General features: G+C 43.6%; 1 protein-coding gene across 2 annotated transcripts in view; it reads right to left on the bottom strand.

The window, feature by feature from the left end:
• LOC144534860 (latent-transforming growth factor beta-binding protein 2-like) overlaps positions 1 to 19,329 on the bottom strand; it is an 85,505-nt gene that overhangs the window by 14,960 nt on the left and 51,216 nt on the right. The window contains exons 10-29 of one of the 2 annotated variants that reach the window (XM_078276938.1): positions 16,096 to 16,218; positions 15,834 to 15,998; positions 14,073 to 14,402; positions 13,226 to 13,245; positions 12,940 to 12,976; positions 12,383 to 12,451; positions 11,437 to 11,562; positions 10,791 to 10,919; positions 10,467 to 10,586; positions 8,285 to 8,404; positions 5,536 to 5,655; positions 5,245 to 5,367; positions 5,011 to 5,136; positions 4,772 to 4,897; positions 4,439 to 4,564; positions 4,119 to 4,244; positions 3,498 to 3,623; positions 2,408 to 2,533; positions 1,896 to 2,015; positions 1,577 to 1,702 (exon numbers count right to left, since the gene is read on the bottom strand). In XM_078276938.1, coding sequence (XP_078133064.1) covers positions 1,577 to 1,702; positions 1,896 to 2,015; positions 2,408 to 2,533; positions 3,498 to 3,623; positions 4,119 to 4,244; positions 4,439 to 4,564; positions 4,772 to 4,897; positions 5,011 to 5,136; positions 5,245 to 5,367; positions 5,536 to 5,655; positions 8,285 to 8,404; positions 10,467 to 10,586; positions 10,791 to 10,919; positions 11,437 to 11,562; positions 12,383 to 12,451; positions 12,940 to 12,976; positions 13,226 to 13,245; positions 14,073 to 14,402; positions 15,834 to 15,998; positions 16,096 to 16,218 — 2,484 coding nt within the window. The remainder of the gene's footprint in view (positions 1 to 1,576; positions 1,703 to 1,895; positions 2,016 to 2,407; positions 2,534 to 3,497; positions 3,624 to 4,118; positions 4,245 to 4,438; positions 4,565 to 4,771; positions 4,898 to 5,010; positions 5,137 to 5,244; positions 5,368 to 5,535; positions 5,656 to 8,284; positions 8,405 to 10,466; positions 10,587 to 10,790; positions 10,920 to 11,436; positions 11,563 to 12,382; positions 12,452 to 12,939; positions 12,977 to 13,225; positions 13,246 to 14,072; positions 14,403 to 15,833; positions 15,999 to 16,095; positions 16,219 to 19,329) is intronic. The other variant, XM_078276939.1, reaches the window with a different exon arrangement.

Genomic DNA, 19,329 nt, shown 5'->3' with positions numbered 1-19,329 from the left:
TTAGCACTAAATATCCCCATATATCCTCTGTCTTTGTTACGTCCACAGGGAACACTTCTCCTTTTAATAAGTATCAGAAAAAGAATGTGTAATCAAGCGCTTGTCTGAGCACAAGATACATTGGCCATTTGGAGCACTTAACAGTATACAGTACTGGCAAAGGTTAAAAAAAAACATCTACCTCAGCTTTTCAGGCAGAGAACATTTCCCTCCGCCTCGAAAATATGAATACTGAATGCGACATGCTTGATTAGCTGTAGATTGGTGGATAATAGCAGCATTACAACATAACCTTTAAGGCACTTGGACCTTGGGTAAAAAAATGAGGGGAAAAGGCAAGAAATTCATCACTGGGGAAAAAGCCTGTCTTCATTTCCAACCTTTAATAATCAGATGAATCTTTCAGAGACGACAAGACAAACACCCGTTTGCAAAGATAGGGAGAAAATAGCCCAGACTATAAGTAAACACATAAATATGCTATGACTGAATAGCTTTGGACTTAATTCAAGGAGTTCAAAGCCTGTATTGAAAGTCACAGCAAGGCCATGGCACAACCTGTTGATTTGGATTAAAGTCAGATCGGTTTCAGTCTGCAGTCAGTCCTTTATTATGTATGTTCTGTTTTTGCTGAAAGACTGGCCGGGTCAAGGCCAAGCATCATTTTGGCCTCACCTGACTAAACCTTTATATCAGAGGGGTCTGGCTTTCATTGTGTCAGCACTGTACACACAATGGCAGGCTGCAAGAAAATATACGACAACTGCTGATTTATAGGATAATTAGAGCCGTGTATTTGTTGTGGCGGGCAGCCAAAGTACCTGATGCAGGCTGGGCAGTTTGCTCAGAGTCTGCGTACGAAGCCTCAGGGTTCAAGGACTGAACCTAGTCCTCTACTGTAAAGTCAAACTTGCCCATTAGAGGACCATGCCAGCGTCTTGCAGGGTCCTGAGATCCAGACCTACCTGCTTTACATCACGACAGGATATTTCACTGCCAGACATCCTGCCGTTTACTTAACTTCACCTCTTACTGTACTTGCAAGACACACCAGAAATAACACTGATCCAATTCTGACATCTGAGCCAAAGTTATTTCATGTATTTTGACAGAAAATGCTCCAGTTTGTTGAAAAGAAAAGCCTCAGCTGATGATCAGGCTACATTTTTTTTTCCCATCGCTGTGACCAGTGGGTCACTGGGTGCGGCTGGAATAACATCAAACTGATGTCCGAACGGAGAGTGAACTGAGACAGTTGATGAGGCCACGGCCAATTACACAGAAAGGCCAGCCTGAGCACTCATGCCAAGGGTCCCAGGCCTGAGCTCAGCACCCAGGACAGTGTGGCGAGGATACTCTCTGTCACCATGCCATCCACTGAATAAATAAACCTTGTGCAAGCCAAAAAAGTTACTGTAAAATGCTTGAGTAATATGGGCTACAAAATCATTATTACATTATTACCAACTTTTTCCAATTTTGACCCTGCCTCACCCAACTACACAAGGCCTATTAAATCATCTGAAAAATAATTTCCCATTGCTATTACTGCTCTTGCGGCAGTGTGTTACTGTACCTTGGCAGCCGGTCCTTCCATCGATGGTGGTATATCCATCAGGACAGATACATGTGTAGGAGCCCTTAGTGTTCAGACAGTCTCCTTCTCCGCAGATCCCCACAATGGTTAAACACTCATTGATATCTGTCACAAATATGCACACACAGCTGTGTCAAGATGCCAACATGAGGTAAGCCACGAGAAACAGACACCACTAATGGTGTTTATCAGATGACCCAGAGTTTGCGTTTGTGTATATGTGTGTGTGTGTGTGTGTGTGTGTGTGTGTGTGTGTGTGTGTGTGTGTGTGTGTGTGTGTGCGCGTGCGTGCGTATACCTCTGCAGGACGACCCATCCACCATCTCCAGACCAGCGGGGCAGGAGCAGCTATAGGAACCGATGGTGTTGGTGCACTGGCCTCCCACACACTGGCTGGGGTCCTCACATTCATTCACATCTGCACACACACAGACACACACACACATACACACATACACACACGCACACACAGACACACACACATACACACACACACACACACACACACACACACACACACACACACACACACACACACACACACACACACACACACATCATCATCATCATCAGTATGACACATTCACACCAGCTGAAAATCACTGGGTCTCACTTTAAATCTGTCATTTGAATGACGAACTTCCAGACCACAGTGAGCATGTCAGAAAGTCCAGCATCATCTACATCAGTAAGTAATGACTTATTCTTACTCTAGTAGGTCATACTGTGCTGGAACAGATGACTGTGAAAAATGATTGCACAGAAACCATAAAATGTAGTGACCACAGTGAACCACCCACTGTGCAGTACCTTCACATGAAAGCCCGTTGGGTGCCACTGTGAAGCCTGGGTCACAGGCCACGCAGGAGAAGGAGCCCTCTGTGTTGGTGCAAACACCCATGGGGCACACACCTGGGGTCTGGCACTCGTCAACATCTAAGGGACAGGAGAAGAGGAAAAGGTTAGCTATAGTTTATCATCTTAAGCAAAGGGACCTCTAAAAAGCCCACTTTTTGAGCGTTCACTGTCTTATCTAAAAAATGATGTGTGTGTGTGTGTGTGTGTGTGTGTGTGTGTGTGTGTGACTCAGCCTAACATACAGTAAGCAAAGCCCTCTTTATTAGATCACACTGACAGTGTTTTATTAAAAAGGGTGGAAAGATAAGTATGCAGGAGGGCCATTGAATCCAAAACAGCAAGCTATTACAGGTGGTGCATAATTACTGTATCTACAAACAGTTACTAGCTCACTGTTATGTGATCACTGGAAATTCCTCGAGCCGGTACAGACTGTATTTCTTACGGAGAAAATAGTGTGGGCCATTGTTAAGTGATTGAGACGATTCCATTTTGCCTTTGGGTGAACAGTTCAACGGGACGACCTCGTTGTGGTATGTGGAAGGCAAGGGAGTGGTTGACTTCATTTCAAATTAAGACCTTAATATTTTTCATGGCATCAGAGACATCAATTAAAATCCTATCAGAGGCCGACTTGGACTCTGGCTTGTTTTGTAAAACTTTTTCCCAGCACAAAGACACATGTCAGTAGGGGATCTTCCTCTTGGGCTACATCCACACTTCCATTCAAAAACACACCACCGTATATATGACTAACTGAGGCCATGTTTGAATCCATTTAAACAGTCATTCCATTTCTGCTTCCCATGAAGTCATGACAGATCTACCCACCCTGGATTCATCAAAGCAGCCGTTTCACTGCATTGATCTCATAAATCATGTCATGACAAATCACGAGCACCCTAAAGATTTTCTGTAATCATGTTCTGGGTCTAATGCATTCCTCTTTTTACTCTGGTCTACTGTAACTTTGTTACAATCTTTACCATAATGACAGCTTAAAGTGTTCTAAGCAGTTAGGTTAAATCAGAGGTAGTTTTACCCTCACAACTGTAACCATCCTCAGACAGTTGCAGGCCGGCTCCACAGTTCCTGCAGTTGTAGGATCCTGGGGTGTTCAAGCACAGCTGGGCCAGGCACACGTTAGGCACCAAGCACTCATCCACATCTGGACACAAATACATAGACACATCATAGACCAGATTACCATCTCTGGCTTCAAATAAATAAAGCCCGCCAGTTGTAATCAGTTAGATCGGTAATCACTGGAACTAGGAATTACAAATGTCGACACCTCTATCCTTTCAGCTGAGCTATCTGCAGAATATTCGCTTGACATCATCTTGCTCTATTTGAGGGCTGGAGTCTCATTGTGTTGAGCAAGGATCAGATGAGCGGTGCCAGAGGTGGAGGGGTCCAGGATCCAGCTATGATGTGATGTCTAGAAGGAGTATTTTTGGGCTCAGATGATGGGGCTTTGGGGTCCAAGCTGTCATAACTGATGCAGCCTATTTACAGCCTAAAACAGCTGGGAAACATGTTCACCCTCATGCACAGTTTTGTTGGGTATTAAGGCAAGGTCTGGCATGTTTGAATAGAAAAGACACACCTGTGCACAAGTATACAAGCACAACATTCCTGCACAAACAGCCAAAAGCCTCACCATCACACTGCTGTCCATCCTCAGATATTCTGAAACCAGGTTGACAGACAATACATGTGAAGGAACCCTCTGTGTTTGTACATGTTCCCTGGGGGCATGTAGTGGGCAGCACACACTCGTCAATATCTGGCGTGAAAAGAACACGGTTAAGACATTCACTGCAGTACAGGGCGTTTCTACAGCCAAGAAAAAAAGACCAAAACTCCTGATGATAGACAAGGACCACTAACCCCAACAGTGTTAGTTCTTTCAGGCTGAATAATATACATATGGCGTTTTGCAGGAGTTAATTTGGTTAATTTGGTGTTAAATAAACCAACCTTCACAGAGCTCCCCGTCATATGATACCCTGTACCCTGTAGGGCAGTTCTCACAGGTGTAAGAGCCTTCCGAGTTTAGACAGATCCCATTGGCACAGGTAGACAGAGATTGGCACTCGTCAACATCTGGGTGAAACACATGCACACCAGCACAGACATTAATTGAACACTGATCACTATAAATACTGAATAATATGGGGAGGGAATTCAGTTGCACAGGAGTTTTAATGGTGAGGTGACAACCTTCCCAGATGTGTTGAGTAAGTCTTCAACTGTCGTAACAGCACTAATGGTTTTTACTGAGTGAGGAGCATAGCTGGAGATTGAGTTTACCTTGACACCGCTGCCGGTCTTGAGACACTCTGTAGCCAGCCTTACATCTGGTACAGGAGTAGGATCCCTCCGTGTTGGCACACACCCCACCAAGACACAAGTCATCCTGGGCACACTCATTCACATCTGGAAACACAAAAAACAAATTCACCACAACTGGGCAGACAAATCATCACCGTCGACCAGTGTTTGTCCAAAACTGCAGTTTAGTGTAAATCACTAAACAGCGGATTTCATACCTTCACATCTCAGTCCATCAGCAGATGGTCCAAACCCAGGCCTGCAGTTCTGGCAAGTGTAGGAACCTGCAGTGTTGATGCAAATTCCCGCAGGGCACACATTAGCAGTTGCGCACTCGTTGACATCTAACAAAAAGAAACAATTTGCAGACATTATACTGCTGTTGAGAGAGCTCCACAAGCTGAGAAGTATGCTGTGATACGCCCAACAGCTCTAGATAATCCTTTGCAGACCTTCACAGGCTTTGCTGTCTGAGGTGAGTTGGTAACCATGGTTACAGGTGCATTTATGGGTGCCGTCCAGATTGACACAGCGGCCGTGGAGACAAACTCCAGGGAGCACACACTCATCCACATCTGGAGGGAAAAAAACAAAGAAAAAAAGGTTGGCTCATTAAAAAACGCTAACTCTTAGTAGCTTTTTATTATAAAACTTCAATGGTGCCGCAATGCTTCTGTAGTAGCACTGTGGAAAATTCAGAGAGCTGTTTCTTTTATATGGAACGTTAATAATGTCTGATTGACCTTGGCAAACATGGTCTGGTGAGAGCTTGTAACCTTGGAAACAGTTGCACCTATAGGAGCCCTCGGTGTTGACACACCTACCACGACCGCACACTGTTTGGTTCAAGCACTCGTTTACATCTGAGAACAGAAGAAGTCAGAAAAAGATATAACATCTATGAGAACAAGAACACTGGGTGTTAAAAAGTCAAAAGTACCCCTTAATCTACCTACCTGCCGAAAATAAATGAGATTTCAGTTGTGGTGCTCACAGCATTGAAAAATGACACTTAAAGCATTCAACAGCAACATATCTTTTTCAGTATGTCCCAGGTACTCTGCATAATCGAGACAAATGGTTGTAAGCAGTTTTCTTAGAGACTAATTCTGTGGTAGAAAGTAGTTCCAATGAAATCTTTACAACAAAAAGAAATATTGCTGCTAGTTTTCTAAGTGAAATTCTTAATATTGTAAAATCCAAAAACAAAATTCCATTTCACTCCATTGTATAGGTGAAGAGCAGAAACCCCAAAGTAAAATGTCTATGACTATGTGCATGGCTAGACACCACGATAGGTAAATAAGAAAATGTGTTATTTTTGTAATTTGGGTATACTGACCGTTTAACATGACAAAAAATATAAGGGAAAATTGGGCCAACAACAATAAGATACAAAAAATAAAAACAAAGACGTTGGGGAGTATCGGTAAAGGGGAAACAGTTACAGCATAATTAACGTGCAAAATGACTGTAAAACAGCAGTCATTAAATTACATCAGTGCCCAAACCTTATTCATTAAGGCCTTTTAGTATTTGCAGCAGGAGCAGTCTTTTCCACTTTGGGACTCAGAACAGTTAACCCAGGAATTACATTTGTGGAAAACCTCATGCTGAAATAATGTTTTATAGTGGCATTTATCACGTGTTAACAATGGCAATTTTTCAGCTTAGGTGATGGTGTGGGGAGAGAAACTCTGATTATGTGAGTGTAAAAGAAAGAGACAATAAAAGAGGAAGAGAAAAGGGGGAGAGGAAGGAAAAGTATTTGTCTGCAAAGGAGGTGGAGAGAGGATGTGATAGAGATGCTGAAACAGAGAGCCACACAGTGAAAACACTGCGAGAGAGTCACAGACTGGGTTTTGTTTGCCTAGCAGTGGGCACTGCCAGATGTCTGTCAGTATGGCCCAATGCTTTGTTTCTGCAATCATCCGGCATCTCTCAGGCCTCTGCGATAAGCCCTGACAGGGGAATGGAGCTGTTTTCTCTATCATACCAGCAATTAGGCTTATCCACGATTCGGCCAATTGAGCCCAAACCACTGTGCTACCGTCAATTGACTGAAGCAAATGCTGTAAACCCGGCACTCATATTGCCTGTTTTATGTGACTCTCACAGCACCAGACGTATACTGTGGGCCTGTTAGCACTGCCTGGGTGGATGTTCGGAGTAAAAATATTTACCTCCAATGTTATCCCTCATTTAAAGGTTTCCTCTCTGTTGCTATTTATACACCACTGATTTAAACGCAGAATGAATAACATTAGTGGACTCGCAAACAGAAAGTAGCTGAAGTTAGTGTTTTCTTCAGAGGCAAGAGAATCATGAGAGTTTAAATGAGGGCATCAGTCGTCAGACTCGCTGAGAAATCAATTACAAAGAACTCCAAATTACCACTAAAGTTAATTTCCATATTTTCCATCCTCATTCTGTCTTTCAGCTTTTCAGATTTCTGAAATACTCACTCCAGGAGCTTAGGTTTCCAAACAAATTAGAGGGGTGCAAGGTCATAGAGAGGGGATGTGGTAAGTAACACCAGTCAGGCTCTTATGTAACAGGGCCACTCTCAGGTTGGGAGCTGCTAGCGTGCTAGCTTAAACACAACATACACCAAACATAATTTGTTGGGCATTTGTGTATTGAAATCTAATAATCCACAGTCTGAGTTTTACAGCAGACCACAGACAAAACTATGGGTGAGTGAGAGAATTTGTTTGCGTGTCAGGACCTCTTCGCAGTGGGGAATTGACCCTTTAAACTTCTCATACATCTCCTGTGACTGCTCGGTCCTCTCACCTAGCCCAGCAGCGGTAATAAAGCCTCCGCTGGGCCCAACAGTACAGTGGCCAGAGCTCTCCAACAATAATACGCTGTTTGTTCAAGGCTGTGGCCAAGAGAAAATATTTGAAATCTCCCAATTTGAAGTATTTTAAACAATCTTTTTACAGGGGCCAGTGATATCAAAAGATCAGCAATAACACAGTGAATGTGTTTAAACAATATTGGGGATATGCAGAGGCTGCTGGGTGGAGCAATTAATATATCGTACATGGAAAAACTGAATGGAGAGAGAGGCCCACATAATATAGCCATCATCACTGTGGTTTTGGGTTGTCGTGTGGGCCCACTAGTGGTCCACAGTTGACTTAAAAAAATCCAATGTAAAGTCTTATTTTATATAATTTTCATGCACATCAGCAGTCAGAGTGTCCCTTTGAGCAAAAAGCCGCAATTCAGTGAAACTAATTCAGCGTGTGCAATTTGATGAACTGTACTGCATCATAAGCTGTCAGCAAGTCATTAATGGCACGGCCTGTTGCCATGGTTATTTTTGGTGAAGCCAACTAGGAGCAGTAGCATTTGTCTACGTAAATGTTACCTAATACAGGAAGCTTTAACAGTGTAAGAGTGAAACCCAGCTTCTTTCCATGCAGCGGTCGAAAACGTAGGAGTTTGGTGCTGCTGCTATGATGGGGTGGGGGATTTTCTTACCCACACATCTTTCATTGACAGGCCTGAACCCCAGGCCGCAGGTCTGGCACTGGAAGGAGCCGGGACTATTGACGCAGACACCGCTGGGACAGGAGCTGGGATCTCTACACTCATCTACATCTGCTCAGGGAGAAGGTGGGACATGAAAGTAATCATTTTAATTAGTTGTTACTAAAACAATGTGCACATACATGGAAAAAAAGAGGGTGGTGTGTCACAAATGCTAATATATACAAACACACAATCCCTCTGTCACAAACTGTACATAGTTTTCTTCCTGACTTTGATTAGAGGAAAATACATGTGCTTTGTTCTTTTTCTAACTTCGTTTGGTGTTTGACTATGGGAATCGCCTCGCGTGACCAACTATGGAAGCTCCAATGACACCACGTCTGTCTGTGACAGGTCGAACTGTGCTAGGGCCACGCCCCCTCATATAATCACAGTCGACCAGCTCCTTACAAATCATTCTCGCTTTCTTCCCGTGAAGAAACTATACTAAGCTCCCTCAGCGCTTCTAGGCTAGCTTGGTTGGTTATCTGCTAAATAGTTCACAGACGGACCATTAAGGACTACGTCGCCGAACGCAGTTCCCGACCCAGTCTGGATTTGCTGAGTAAGTACTTCGCAAGAAGTTTTTACCTTGTGGTTACACATTTTGAAAGCAGTGTCCACGTTAAGGCGAACTGCTCTTCTGTTGGCTAGTCGTATTTGTTTATCGGTTGCTTAACTGTGTAACTCTTTTACCCTCTGGCTAACACGTTATGGCGAGCCTCCCTTGGTTTGACAGTGTTTCCCACACATAGACTAATTTGTGGCGGTGCGCCATACAATCAACACCGGCTGCCACATATTGCGTTTCGTTATTAATATTTATCTTTTTTAAACGCTATTTAAAACACGCAGTGTATTCGTTCAGCTGCATTTCCTTTCCCTGCTCTCCTCTGTCTCTCTTTCGCTCACGCGTCTCTCACACACAGATACACACACAGCCCCTCCCCTCCGTGCACAGAGTCTGTCTCCATCAAAACGAGAGAAGACGGCTGGCGAAATTCTTAAGTTTACGAAAGGTTGGTATCTCGTGAACACCTTTACACAATCACACATTAAAAAGTCTAATATCATGTCATTTTTTTACTCTTACACTGAATGTTTGCTGCTTCAATCCAGATGAGTATTGAAAAGTATTTTCCGCAACTGAAAAAGGCACATGTTGAGGATGAGGATCAGCTTGAACTGGAGGTATCAGTCTGAAACAGAGCTTAACAGTCCAACCAGTGTAATTAGTTATGTTATTAATTTGTTTACAAATTTTTCAGGCTTCAACCAGTGCTTCTCAAGCAGAAAGACACGGTCAGGGAGAGAAAGAGATAGATTTGTTAGGCATTGAAGAAAGAGTAGGAGAGGAGCACAGCATCCAACGGCGTTTCCTCCTCAGTTTTTGATACTTGATTGTTACGAAAATAAGTATTCCCCGAGGGGGCAGAGAGAGACCTGTACGACGGCAGGAGGCTCCCACCAGCCCAGCCACCTGCGAAACAGCCTCTGCCGGCAGTGCCTGCCTGTTTGAAGGAAATGAGCCGGTACTGGTCCAGCCCGTTTAACAGTAAGCTCCCAACCAAGGGTTACTCTAAGCTTGAGATCCACTGGATGAGGGCACTGGGGCTGGCCGAACCCCCAGTAGTGGAGTGGCTCATCACCTCCACCCAAACCGCCGCTCTCTCTCAGCCTCTCACAGCATTTCTCTGCTCAACAAAATGGAGCGCCTCACCGCCTCCATGTTTCAGAGGATGTACAGATATGCAGCACAGTCAGTGTGCTCTCTAAATGCAATGACACTGCTGGCTGCATACCAGAGTGAGGTGTTTCACCAACACGTCCCTCCTTGCAGAGACCCGGAAAGAAACCTATCTGGAATGATTTGTAAGGAGCTGGTCAACTGTGATTATATGAGGGGGCATGGCCCTAGCACAGTTCGACCTGTCTGTCATAGACAGACGTGGTGTCATTGGAGCTTCCATAGTTGGTCACACCGAGGCGATTCCCATAGTGAAACACCTAACTCTGTTATCAAAGAATCGGGGTTACGTTAAGTAACCTAAAGTTACCGGGCTACACATAAACTCATGGCAGCTGTTGTGTGAACTTTATGTGTGTGTATACGCTTGTGCATGCACGTCACCTTCGCATTGGCCTCTCCAAGATTTGGCGAAGCCACTGTTGCATTCACAGGTGTAAGATCCCTCTGTGTTGACGCATATACCGTTCTGGCACTTGTTGGGCATGCTGCACTCATTAATGTCTGCCAGTTTAAATAAAAACCAAGGAGAACGGAAAAGAAAGTGACTATTGTGTTCCACAGCATTAATTAGGTCATGATGCTTTTTAAATGAACAGCGCTGACAGACAAGAACTTGCGGTGTTCTAACAGAGAGTCGAAAGCTAACAGTGTCTTTCATCCACTGGAAACATTATGTCTCCTGCTGTCATTTCGGCTGCATCTCACCTTGACAGAACTTCCTGTTCTGGGTTATCACCTGGCTGTAGCCACTGTGGCATTGACAGGTATAGGAGCCATAGTTGTTCATACAGCGGCCCTTCCCTTCACATGGGTCCTCGTCACACTCATTCACATCTGTAATGGGAGACAGAGAAAGAAAGTAAAGACAGAGAAGGTGAAAACAAGAGATCAAATGCGACATTACATTGCAGTTCCATTTCACCAGCGAAGACTGTACATTTTCCAAGGCCTGACTTTGGAGCTCCTCTACTGCGCAGGAATTCCTCAGTGATGGCCCTGAGCCCAGCCGAGTAGAGCAGAGTCTGTGGCCAAGGCCTTCACTGTGAGGTAAGGGATCAAAGCTCTGTGGCAGCTCTTTGGATGGCCTTTACGCTGTTGTCAGGCATCACGGAACAGGTCAACATAAACAAACGGATTCCTTTCATTTTGGCTCGCTTCATTTCTCAAGGCTTCTGTGCCGTTCAATGTTTGGTGTTAAGGACTTGCTTGCGCAGAGACGATGATAGACAGAGCTGCTGGGGCCTCTGGTATCAGCATGTGTGTGTTTGTGTGCCCCTCCTTCTCTTTGAGTGTTCCACCATCACCCGTGTCTATATCCCTCTATCTCCCTCTCTCTCCCATTGTTGCTTACCAATGCAGTTGGTCTGCAGTGCACTGAGCTTGAATCCTGGCTCACAATGGCAGGTGTAGCCGGTCTGCACAGGAATGCATTTCCCATGGCCACATATGGAGGGGGTGGTGGCACACTTGTCAATACCTCAAAAAAAGCCACAGATATGTGCACAGTCATTACTCAGAAGGCAGACAAGGGACCTAAGGGTTATGTAACATTACAGACACTGTAAAAAGTTTTTAAAAAAACTGCATTCCACTAACACATGTTGTTTTCCATGGGAACCCGACCTGCTATTTTATAGGTGAGGTCTTGGATGAGAGGACAGGTTTTACAGCACTGTAGTGTTCTAACAGGTGGTATGGAGCTCTTACAATAGGGGTTCAGCGAGAAGCAGGTCATGCACAGTAGAGCCTGAAGTTAGTGTTGTTCTTGTATTTTTCTGTCCGAATGGACTGTGGTAAAACAGACCGTGAACTGCGCCCTTGTGTCTGGTTAAGGAGGGAAAACCCTACTACAGTATGTCTTTCTCCATAGGATTACTGTAAATTCTCCTCCCTATCACCCTGACGCTCACTCGCTCTGTCACCCAAACACACTTTAACCCCGTCATCCACCCATCTTCCATTTTTCATAAATCTGGTCGCTGTCAGCTCAGGATAGCTTCCCCTTCCAAGATGCACACACGGTCTTGGTTTCTCGCCCTCTCACCCTCTATGCAGCACGGCATCTTCAAGCCAAATTGGCTCTGAGAAAAGGGGTCAAATAAAAGCATAATACAAGCTCTCCTCGGCTTAACTCTGGGTAAGCCTGAAAAAATGTCTTATGAGATGTGCTGCTGTCTGCCAGCAATTGACTCAGAGCATGATCGTCCTACAGCTCCATACCTACCTGCCAATTAGGCACTGATGATTTTAGATCCAGTGTTTCAAGAGAGTGTTTTATTTTCGAAAGTATGATTTACCTGTGGCTGAGTCTGTGTGGTTTGTGTCCTTTGAATCTGGCCTGATGATGGAGGAGTCTGGAGAAGTCTCTGTGAAGAGGGATCGAGACTGGGTGAGTGCGAACATAGTGAACCGCTAACACTGTGACACATAGTAAATTCTCATTCTCTACAAGCTAAACAAGACACGGCTTGTTTTCCCAACCACTACTGCGTCAGCTGTCACTCACTGGGCAGCTATAAAAAAAAATAACCTACTCTTTTCTCTAGGATAAAAACAGTACAACGACCAAAAAAAATCAAGTAGACTCATTGAATGTAGCCAATCTTCAGACTTTAATGTCAATGTTTTTGCTGGCTTGAGGGCAGAGCAGGATTGAGACTGCCACTGCTGTGCAGGAGTGAGCAATTTATAGAAAACACGTCACGTGTGTGTGCCTGACTGAAACTACTATTGGCCATTGAGCTTTGAGATGATAAATGAAACCAGAGGCATTAAACAACAGAGTTGAGGCACTTGTTAAGGTTGAACAAGTAGTGTTGTATAACCTGTATAAGTAAAGCCAAGAGACAAATACCTGGATATTTCAGTGGTGAGTCAGTCACAACAGCTGGCTAGAAAACAAGCAAATATTGCATGTCAAAGATGTTGGTTACATTTGATCACCATATTCGTGTTCATACAGTGTGTCTACTTTTGTTGTCATATTCTGCGCTAATTAGCTGTGTGTATCTACCAAAATGTGGTCTGAATAAGTTACATAATCATAACAAACCCTCCAGCTGAGATAGCTAGAGCATATCGCTCTAAGATAAACATTTCAAAAGTATGTGCCAAGAGGTTTACGTGGTGATATAACTTACCGGGCTCAGAATTTCCACATCTGCCACGAGACAGAAAGAAGAGGAAAAGTTTATCAGTAGCAAAAACTTGACATTATGTTCCCATTAACAAGTACCATTACTGAGTACACACAACATACACAACAGCCCATGGTCTTTTTAGGCACTTGACTTAGAGCTTTGGAGGTCTTTCTTTCTAATAAAACAAAGCTTATGGCACATCCTCTAAGCCAGACAGAGAAAGTTGTATCAGAAAAGTAGTGCAGACTACAGGCCAAAGGGAAAATGCAAAGAGAGACAAGGAAATGGATATCTCTGATAATGAAGACAAAAATCCCTAAATATTTACAAAACTGTCTCCTATAAATCAGAATGTCATAACTCTGCCAATAAAGTATCTCATGAGCATTAAATCAGGAAGATACATTAACATTAAAGCCTGAGGATTTAGATGTATGGCCAGTGTGGATTACCTGTGTGCATTGCTGTGATGCTCAGAGGGGTTTCACTTTGATGGATGGGGGACATGAGTAGTACTCCAAATATTTTCGATGTTGGATCAAGCATTCATTTATTTATGGAGATCAAAACATCCTGTTGATGTTTGAATTCTCACCAAACGCAAATAAATTTGCATCCCGTAGAGAAAAAATCATATTGTGTATTACTCAGCTGCTCTGCCTTGTTTATGCCATGGGTTGTGGTAAAAGTGAATACCATGTTTGGATAACTCCAAGGCCTAAGTGCATCATATGTACAGAACATTCAGCAGCAGCAACTAGTCAACTCTTTACCATTCAGAGTAAAAATTTACCAACCTTAAAGTCAACTTGGCAGACATTTAATGTACCAAACATTTTATTCTCACCTTCCGAATGTTTAGGTGTCTCTCTGGCTGGGTGCGAGGGATGGAGAGGCTGCTGTGGAGTCAGAGGGTACCTGGGTCCTTGTGGTGTCTCAGGGTACTCAGGGTATTGGGGTACTTGTGGCGTCTGTGGATAGCTGGGGTATTGTGGCCTGCTAGGCAGCAGCAGCCAGGGCTGGATGGATGGAGGCTGAGGGAAAGTGGGGCTCTGCTCCTCCCATGAGACTCCTGTGCTCTGCAGATCATCTTCCTCCAGCTGTCTGAGAGAAATCTGCACATCAGAGCGTGAGTAGGTGTATCCGTGACCAGCTGGGCAGATCTCCTTGAAATGGTCTGTGGGGCAGGAAACACATAGCAGCAAACAATGAGCCAGAGTGTAATTGTGGCTCATATTTCTGTTTGATATTCATAGCAATACCACAAGCCATCCGTGTAATACTGTTATGTAGAGCTTGCTGTGCTTTACTGTGTGCTGTGAACAAGGGGGTTGGATTTTGGCTATTGCTGTAGACCTAGCTAGCTGGCAGACCAATGACAGCTGTCACAGAGGCCTACTAGCAAGGGGATTTAGAAAGATTGGGGGGTATCTGCCCACTCAAACAGGCACAGCCATGCCAGTAGGGGAAGTAGAGGATCATGTAATTCTGACTGACCTTTGAACTCTTTGGTGTAGAGGTGTGTGAGTGAGAGGCTAATGGAGGATTGGCTGGCTAGATAAAAGGAGGGAGACTGCACCTCTTTGTGTCAGAGCCCAACAAACCTCAGCGATGGTGAATCCATTACAAGTGAGAAGCACTGTGTCCCCTACCTGACCTAAAAACCAGCAACTCTAGGCCAAAAGAGTCTGGAATAGAGATATGAGTAATGACAGATATGTGGTTGCTGTAAATGCAGGAAACGTGGATATGATAGGCTACTGAATGATGAATTTAAAGTGGAGGGAAATGGGGCTATATATGATCAGGAGCCACATCAGAGGAACTGCAGTAAATATGGAATGATAGTAAACGGGCTCCTGTTACCAAGTCACAAGTAATGGGCCTGGCTGCTTGGTTCAGATCATGGCTCAAACAGCTTGTCAGGCCATACAAAAGCCAGCGCTCAAAATAATCAGAGGCTGTGTCTGTGTACTGTGTCAGTGCTGGCTGAACAGCACCATGGAGGTCTGTGTGATATCTGATCTATGACAATCCCCATGAATCACTGGCCAGTACAGACACTCCATAAAACCAGCCTGTTTCTATCAGAGACTTTGAAGATTAGATCGGTATTGAAAAAAGAAAGAAAGATGACAACTACTTCCCATGTTTCACTTGGCCAAGCTGTTTATTTCTGCTGTGAAGCTTTGCTGGCCTATTAGTGGGGTTTCTCTCTGAGGGTTGGAGTGATAACACAAGACTGACTTCCACTATTATGCAGCCTCCAAAATATGAAAACTGTTATGTTTTTGGTCCTTTTCCACTCCAAACACATTTGGTTATTTTGAACTGCTTTACAAGCCTGGCAAAGAGCAGAATGGTGACGGAGTGGTAAATATTCATTGCCTGGGCTTTCACTACCATTGCTAGCCCTTGCATAAGATTACATGTGACATATCATATCTGCAAAAGTATTTAACCCAGAAGCAGCAGCAACATAGCAGAAATGGAAGGTTTAGCTTGCAGATGGACAAGGAGATAAGTCTTGGGTTTAAACAGTGTATGAGTTGTAAAGGAGAATTCGAGACACATGAAGCAGCAGCACAGTAACTTTTGGTGGCTGTACCTGATCCTGGCAAAGGACAGCGATCACACAAAGGGCCCCAGGCCTTGCCCACTCGGCTGCAGCAGCAGATCTGCTTGGTGATGTGTTGAGCAAGCGGCAGAGAGCATGTACTTGCTGACACAGATCGGTAGCAGAATGCCTTCTGGTCAGACACAGCCTTGTCCGCTGAGGAGTGAAGTCGATACATCCATCTTATTCAAATGCAATACATGAGAGAATGGCCACAGTGGCCACAGCCTAAATGATGTGTTGCAATACTTACAGACACAGTGGCTTCTGTCAGCGTCTAACATGAAGCCTGGTTTACACGTGCACCTGTAGCTTCCTTTGGTGTTGAGACATTCAGCGTTCTTACAGAGCCCAGGCAACAGGCACTCATTGATGTCTGTGAAATATGCAATATGTAAGTCATGGACTCAATTCTCATTATGGAAACATCATGAGACATGTTTTTCCTCTGACAAGAACTTTTTTTGGAACTCACAATAAACTCCTCAAACAAATAGGTACAAGTTCGATATCAGATTTGGTGTATTGCATTTCACATTGAGTATACAGAGTACTCATACTTGCAGACCAGCAGAGATGATGTAAGGTTTGAGAAATAATTTAAAACTTGAAAGGTGACAAAACATTGCAATAGATCATGCCGTAAAAAAAAAAAAAAAACAGCTGCTGGGAGGTGATGAAATATGGAAACTTTCAGGTTTCACAATTGTGTGAAAGCAAGGAGTGATGACATGAAGGAAACATATATAATACATTTAACCACTGTAAAGCAGAATATACTCAATCAAGTATCCTTCTGACTGAAAGATATAATAAACTCTCAAGGCTGAGGTAACCTTAACTTTGAAATCTGGACCGTCACACAGAGGAAACAGAAACATGTTTTAGATTACCATCTTCCTCAGCATCTTTCCTTGACAGTGTCCAATAAGGTCACAGCATCCTTCGCTTACGTCAATGAGTGAAAGTCTTAAAGAGGTTTTTCCCCCCTGTCTGGCCTGAACCATGTGCTGGAGTGAGACAGTGGCTAGTGGAGTTTGCTTATTGCTCCAACAGTTCCTGAGTCACTAAGCCAAATGGAGGCAAGCAAGCCAGTAAATGTGCCAGCCAGGAGCACAGGGGGACATATTTCAGGCGCTTAGTCATGCAATCACACTAGGACCAGGCAAAGTTTGTTGTTCTACCGTGTTAAACAAAGAGTACATGATTATGTCTTTTCCCATTGCTTTGACGACTGGAACCCGACAGCCTGCCACCACAGATTTTCCCATTTCTAATTAATCTGCTCTTGTTTTGTTGTTTTGCTTCCTGCTGGAAAAAGTTAGTTTACAAGGGATTGAGGCTGATCAATTCGGTGGATTGAAGCAAATCCAATGAATGCCACAATGTTCTTTTTGTTGTTTGTTCTTTCTTCTTTTCTATCTCTGTTGTCCTTTGTTTTTCCATTTCTCTTTGCACCTTTCTATCTCTCTTAGGAGAAACTGCTTCTAAAGCTGAAGCTGGCCTTCTAATGCCAAAGTCTCCAGACTCTATGTTATGACAATGTAAACAAGCCTCTGTTAGCAAAAGCTACCTGTTTGGATGAGCGCGATATGGCACATACTGTGAAGATAATGAAGCACCACAGATGTCACGCCTGCCTGTGCTGATATACATGCTCTACAGAGCTAGGAGTAACAATATTCTTATGCAGGTACTGTGTGAGTTTAGTTTAAGCAGCATGCTATCTGGTCAGAGTTCAGGTCAGCGTTGGGCTCAGCCTTCATCACATGGGGTCTTTAATCCATGGTTCGGTTGAGTCCCAGATTAGTGCTATTGTTACAGTCTGCTGGTGGGTTGATTGGGATTGAAACTGACTTCCATGACAACTTGTCATGACCAGCACTAATCTCAACATGTATTTTGAATCTATGCTTGGTTGCTCTCATTGACAAATACTCCTTGTATGTGTCCATCAGCAGCTTTTATCATGGTTGTTTTTTATTGTCTAATGATACATATATTGATGATTGCAATACATCTAAGAAGTTTCCAAACTCTGCATACAAGTGTCAGCCAGTCTGCTGCGACCTTACTTGACCTTGGCCACTCTTAACTTATGGAAAAAACAATACTCACATAAACACCGGAATAATTATTTATGGACACAGTAAAAGGAAATTGTCAGCATTCTCACTTGCTATGAATTGGCTGTTATGGCTAAAGGGAGTACTATATGACTACTTTGGAAGTCTCAAACCAGACATAACTTATGGGGCCATACATGCATCCATTCAGAAACTGTGAATAGAGAGAATGCACATTCTCAAAATACAGCCAAAGCAGGCAAATTCCTGCTGCACAACCTAATATATTGAGGTCTCAACCTGATTACCCCAGGCAGGATTCAATATGATAAATGCCAAATGTCAGTGTTTAAAAATTGTTAGTAGCTCTTATTTTATTAAGTTGATCCAAAATGTCAAAAGAGTTATGTAAGACTTCCATCATCACTTCTTTGAAGTGGTGTATGAGTAATATGACCTGGTTTACCACGTTCAACAGAGACTGCACACACATCTACAGTATGTGTGCCTTTCATCTAACAAGCACAGTTACAAATGACCAATTCAGCTGACCTAAGTTCTGGGAAGCAGTTCTGAAGATAAGGAATCATCTCTGAAGTCAGAGAGCAGAGTGTGGTCTGATGGGGCATCTTATCATATCATAGGCGTCATTGAAGGGTCAGAGGACCGCAAGCAGTAAATCATGCCTATTTCTGAATATGAGACAAGCTCTGCTCTGTTCCAATAATATATGCTGCAAACTTCTCAGACGAGGAGCCCCAGTTTGGCAAGATGGACACCATCCTGATAATAATGACAAAATCCCAGAAAAAGCAGGTTTTTGCCTCTTCGGCAGTTGCTGCGAGACCTGATATTAATAATATTTTTTGAGAATGGAGCAGCAGCTGAACGGGACAGAGACTTTAAAGCACTTCAGTAAATATTGTGGGTAACTGTCAACTTTGCTTTCTTGGAACTCAAGAAATGAACAACTGAAATGGAGGAAACATCTTGAAACAATCACAAAAAAAGCATGAATAATAAAAAGATAAATTTCCACGTGTTGGCTAGTTGACACACTATTGGAAAAGAAGTGTGTCCTTGTCCACAGGTCTTTCCATCTCAATCATTACCTGAAAACATCAATGGGCCAATAGTAGTGTCCTGTGAGGATCAGAAAACATGTTGAACTTGTTGAACCAGTGGGTGAGGCCTGTTATAGATGGAGTCAAAGCTGTGCATTGGACCGTTATGTTGTTGCTCTCCATAGACTTCAGTAAGCACTGGCCTTTGGATTATGACACCATTAATCAAGTCATTGACACAGCTCAAGTGGACTGTCAGAAAAGCTGCATTTTGTTATTGAAAGTGTCTCGTATTCCCGTGTCTTTCAGCCAAGGTTTATTTGTTCATCTCGACTGATTCTGGTGCTGTACACTAAC

The sequence above is a fragment of the Sander vitreus genome, chromosome 20, assembly GCF_031162955.1.
Source record: "Sander vitreus isolate 19-12246 chromosome 20, sanVit1, whole genome shotgun sequence".
NCBI classification, from domain to species: domain Eukaryota; kingdom Metazoa; phylum Chordata; class Actinopteri; order Perciformes; family Percidae; genus Sander; species Sander vitreus.
Note: the sequence above shows the minus strand (reverse complement) of the source record. Positions and strands in the feature narration are given on the sequence as shown.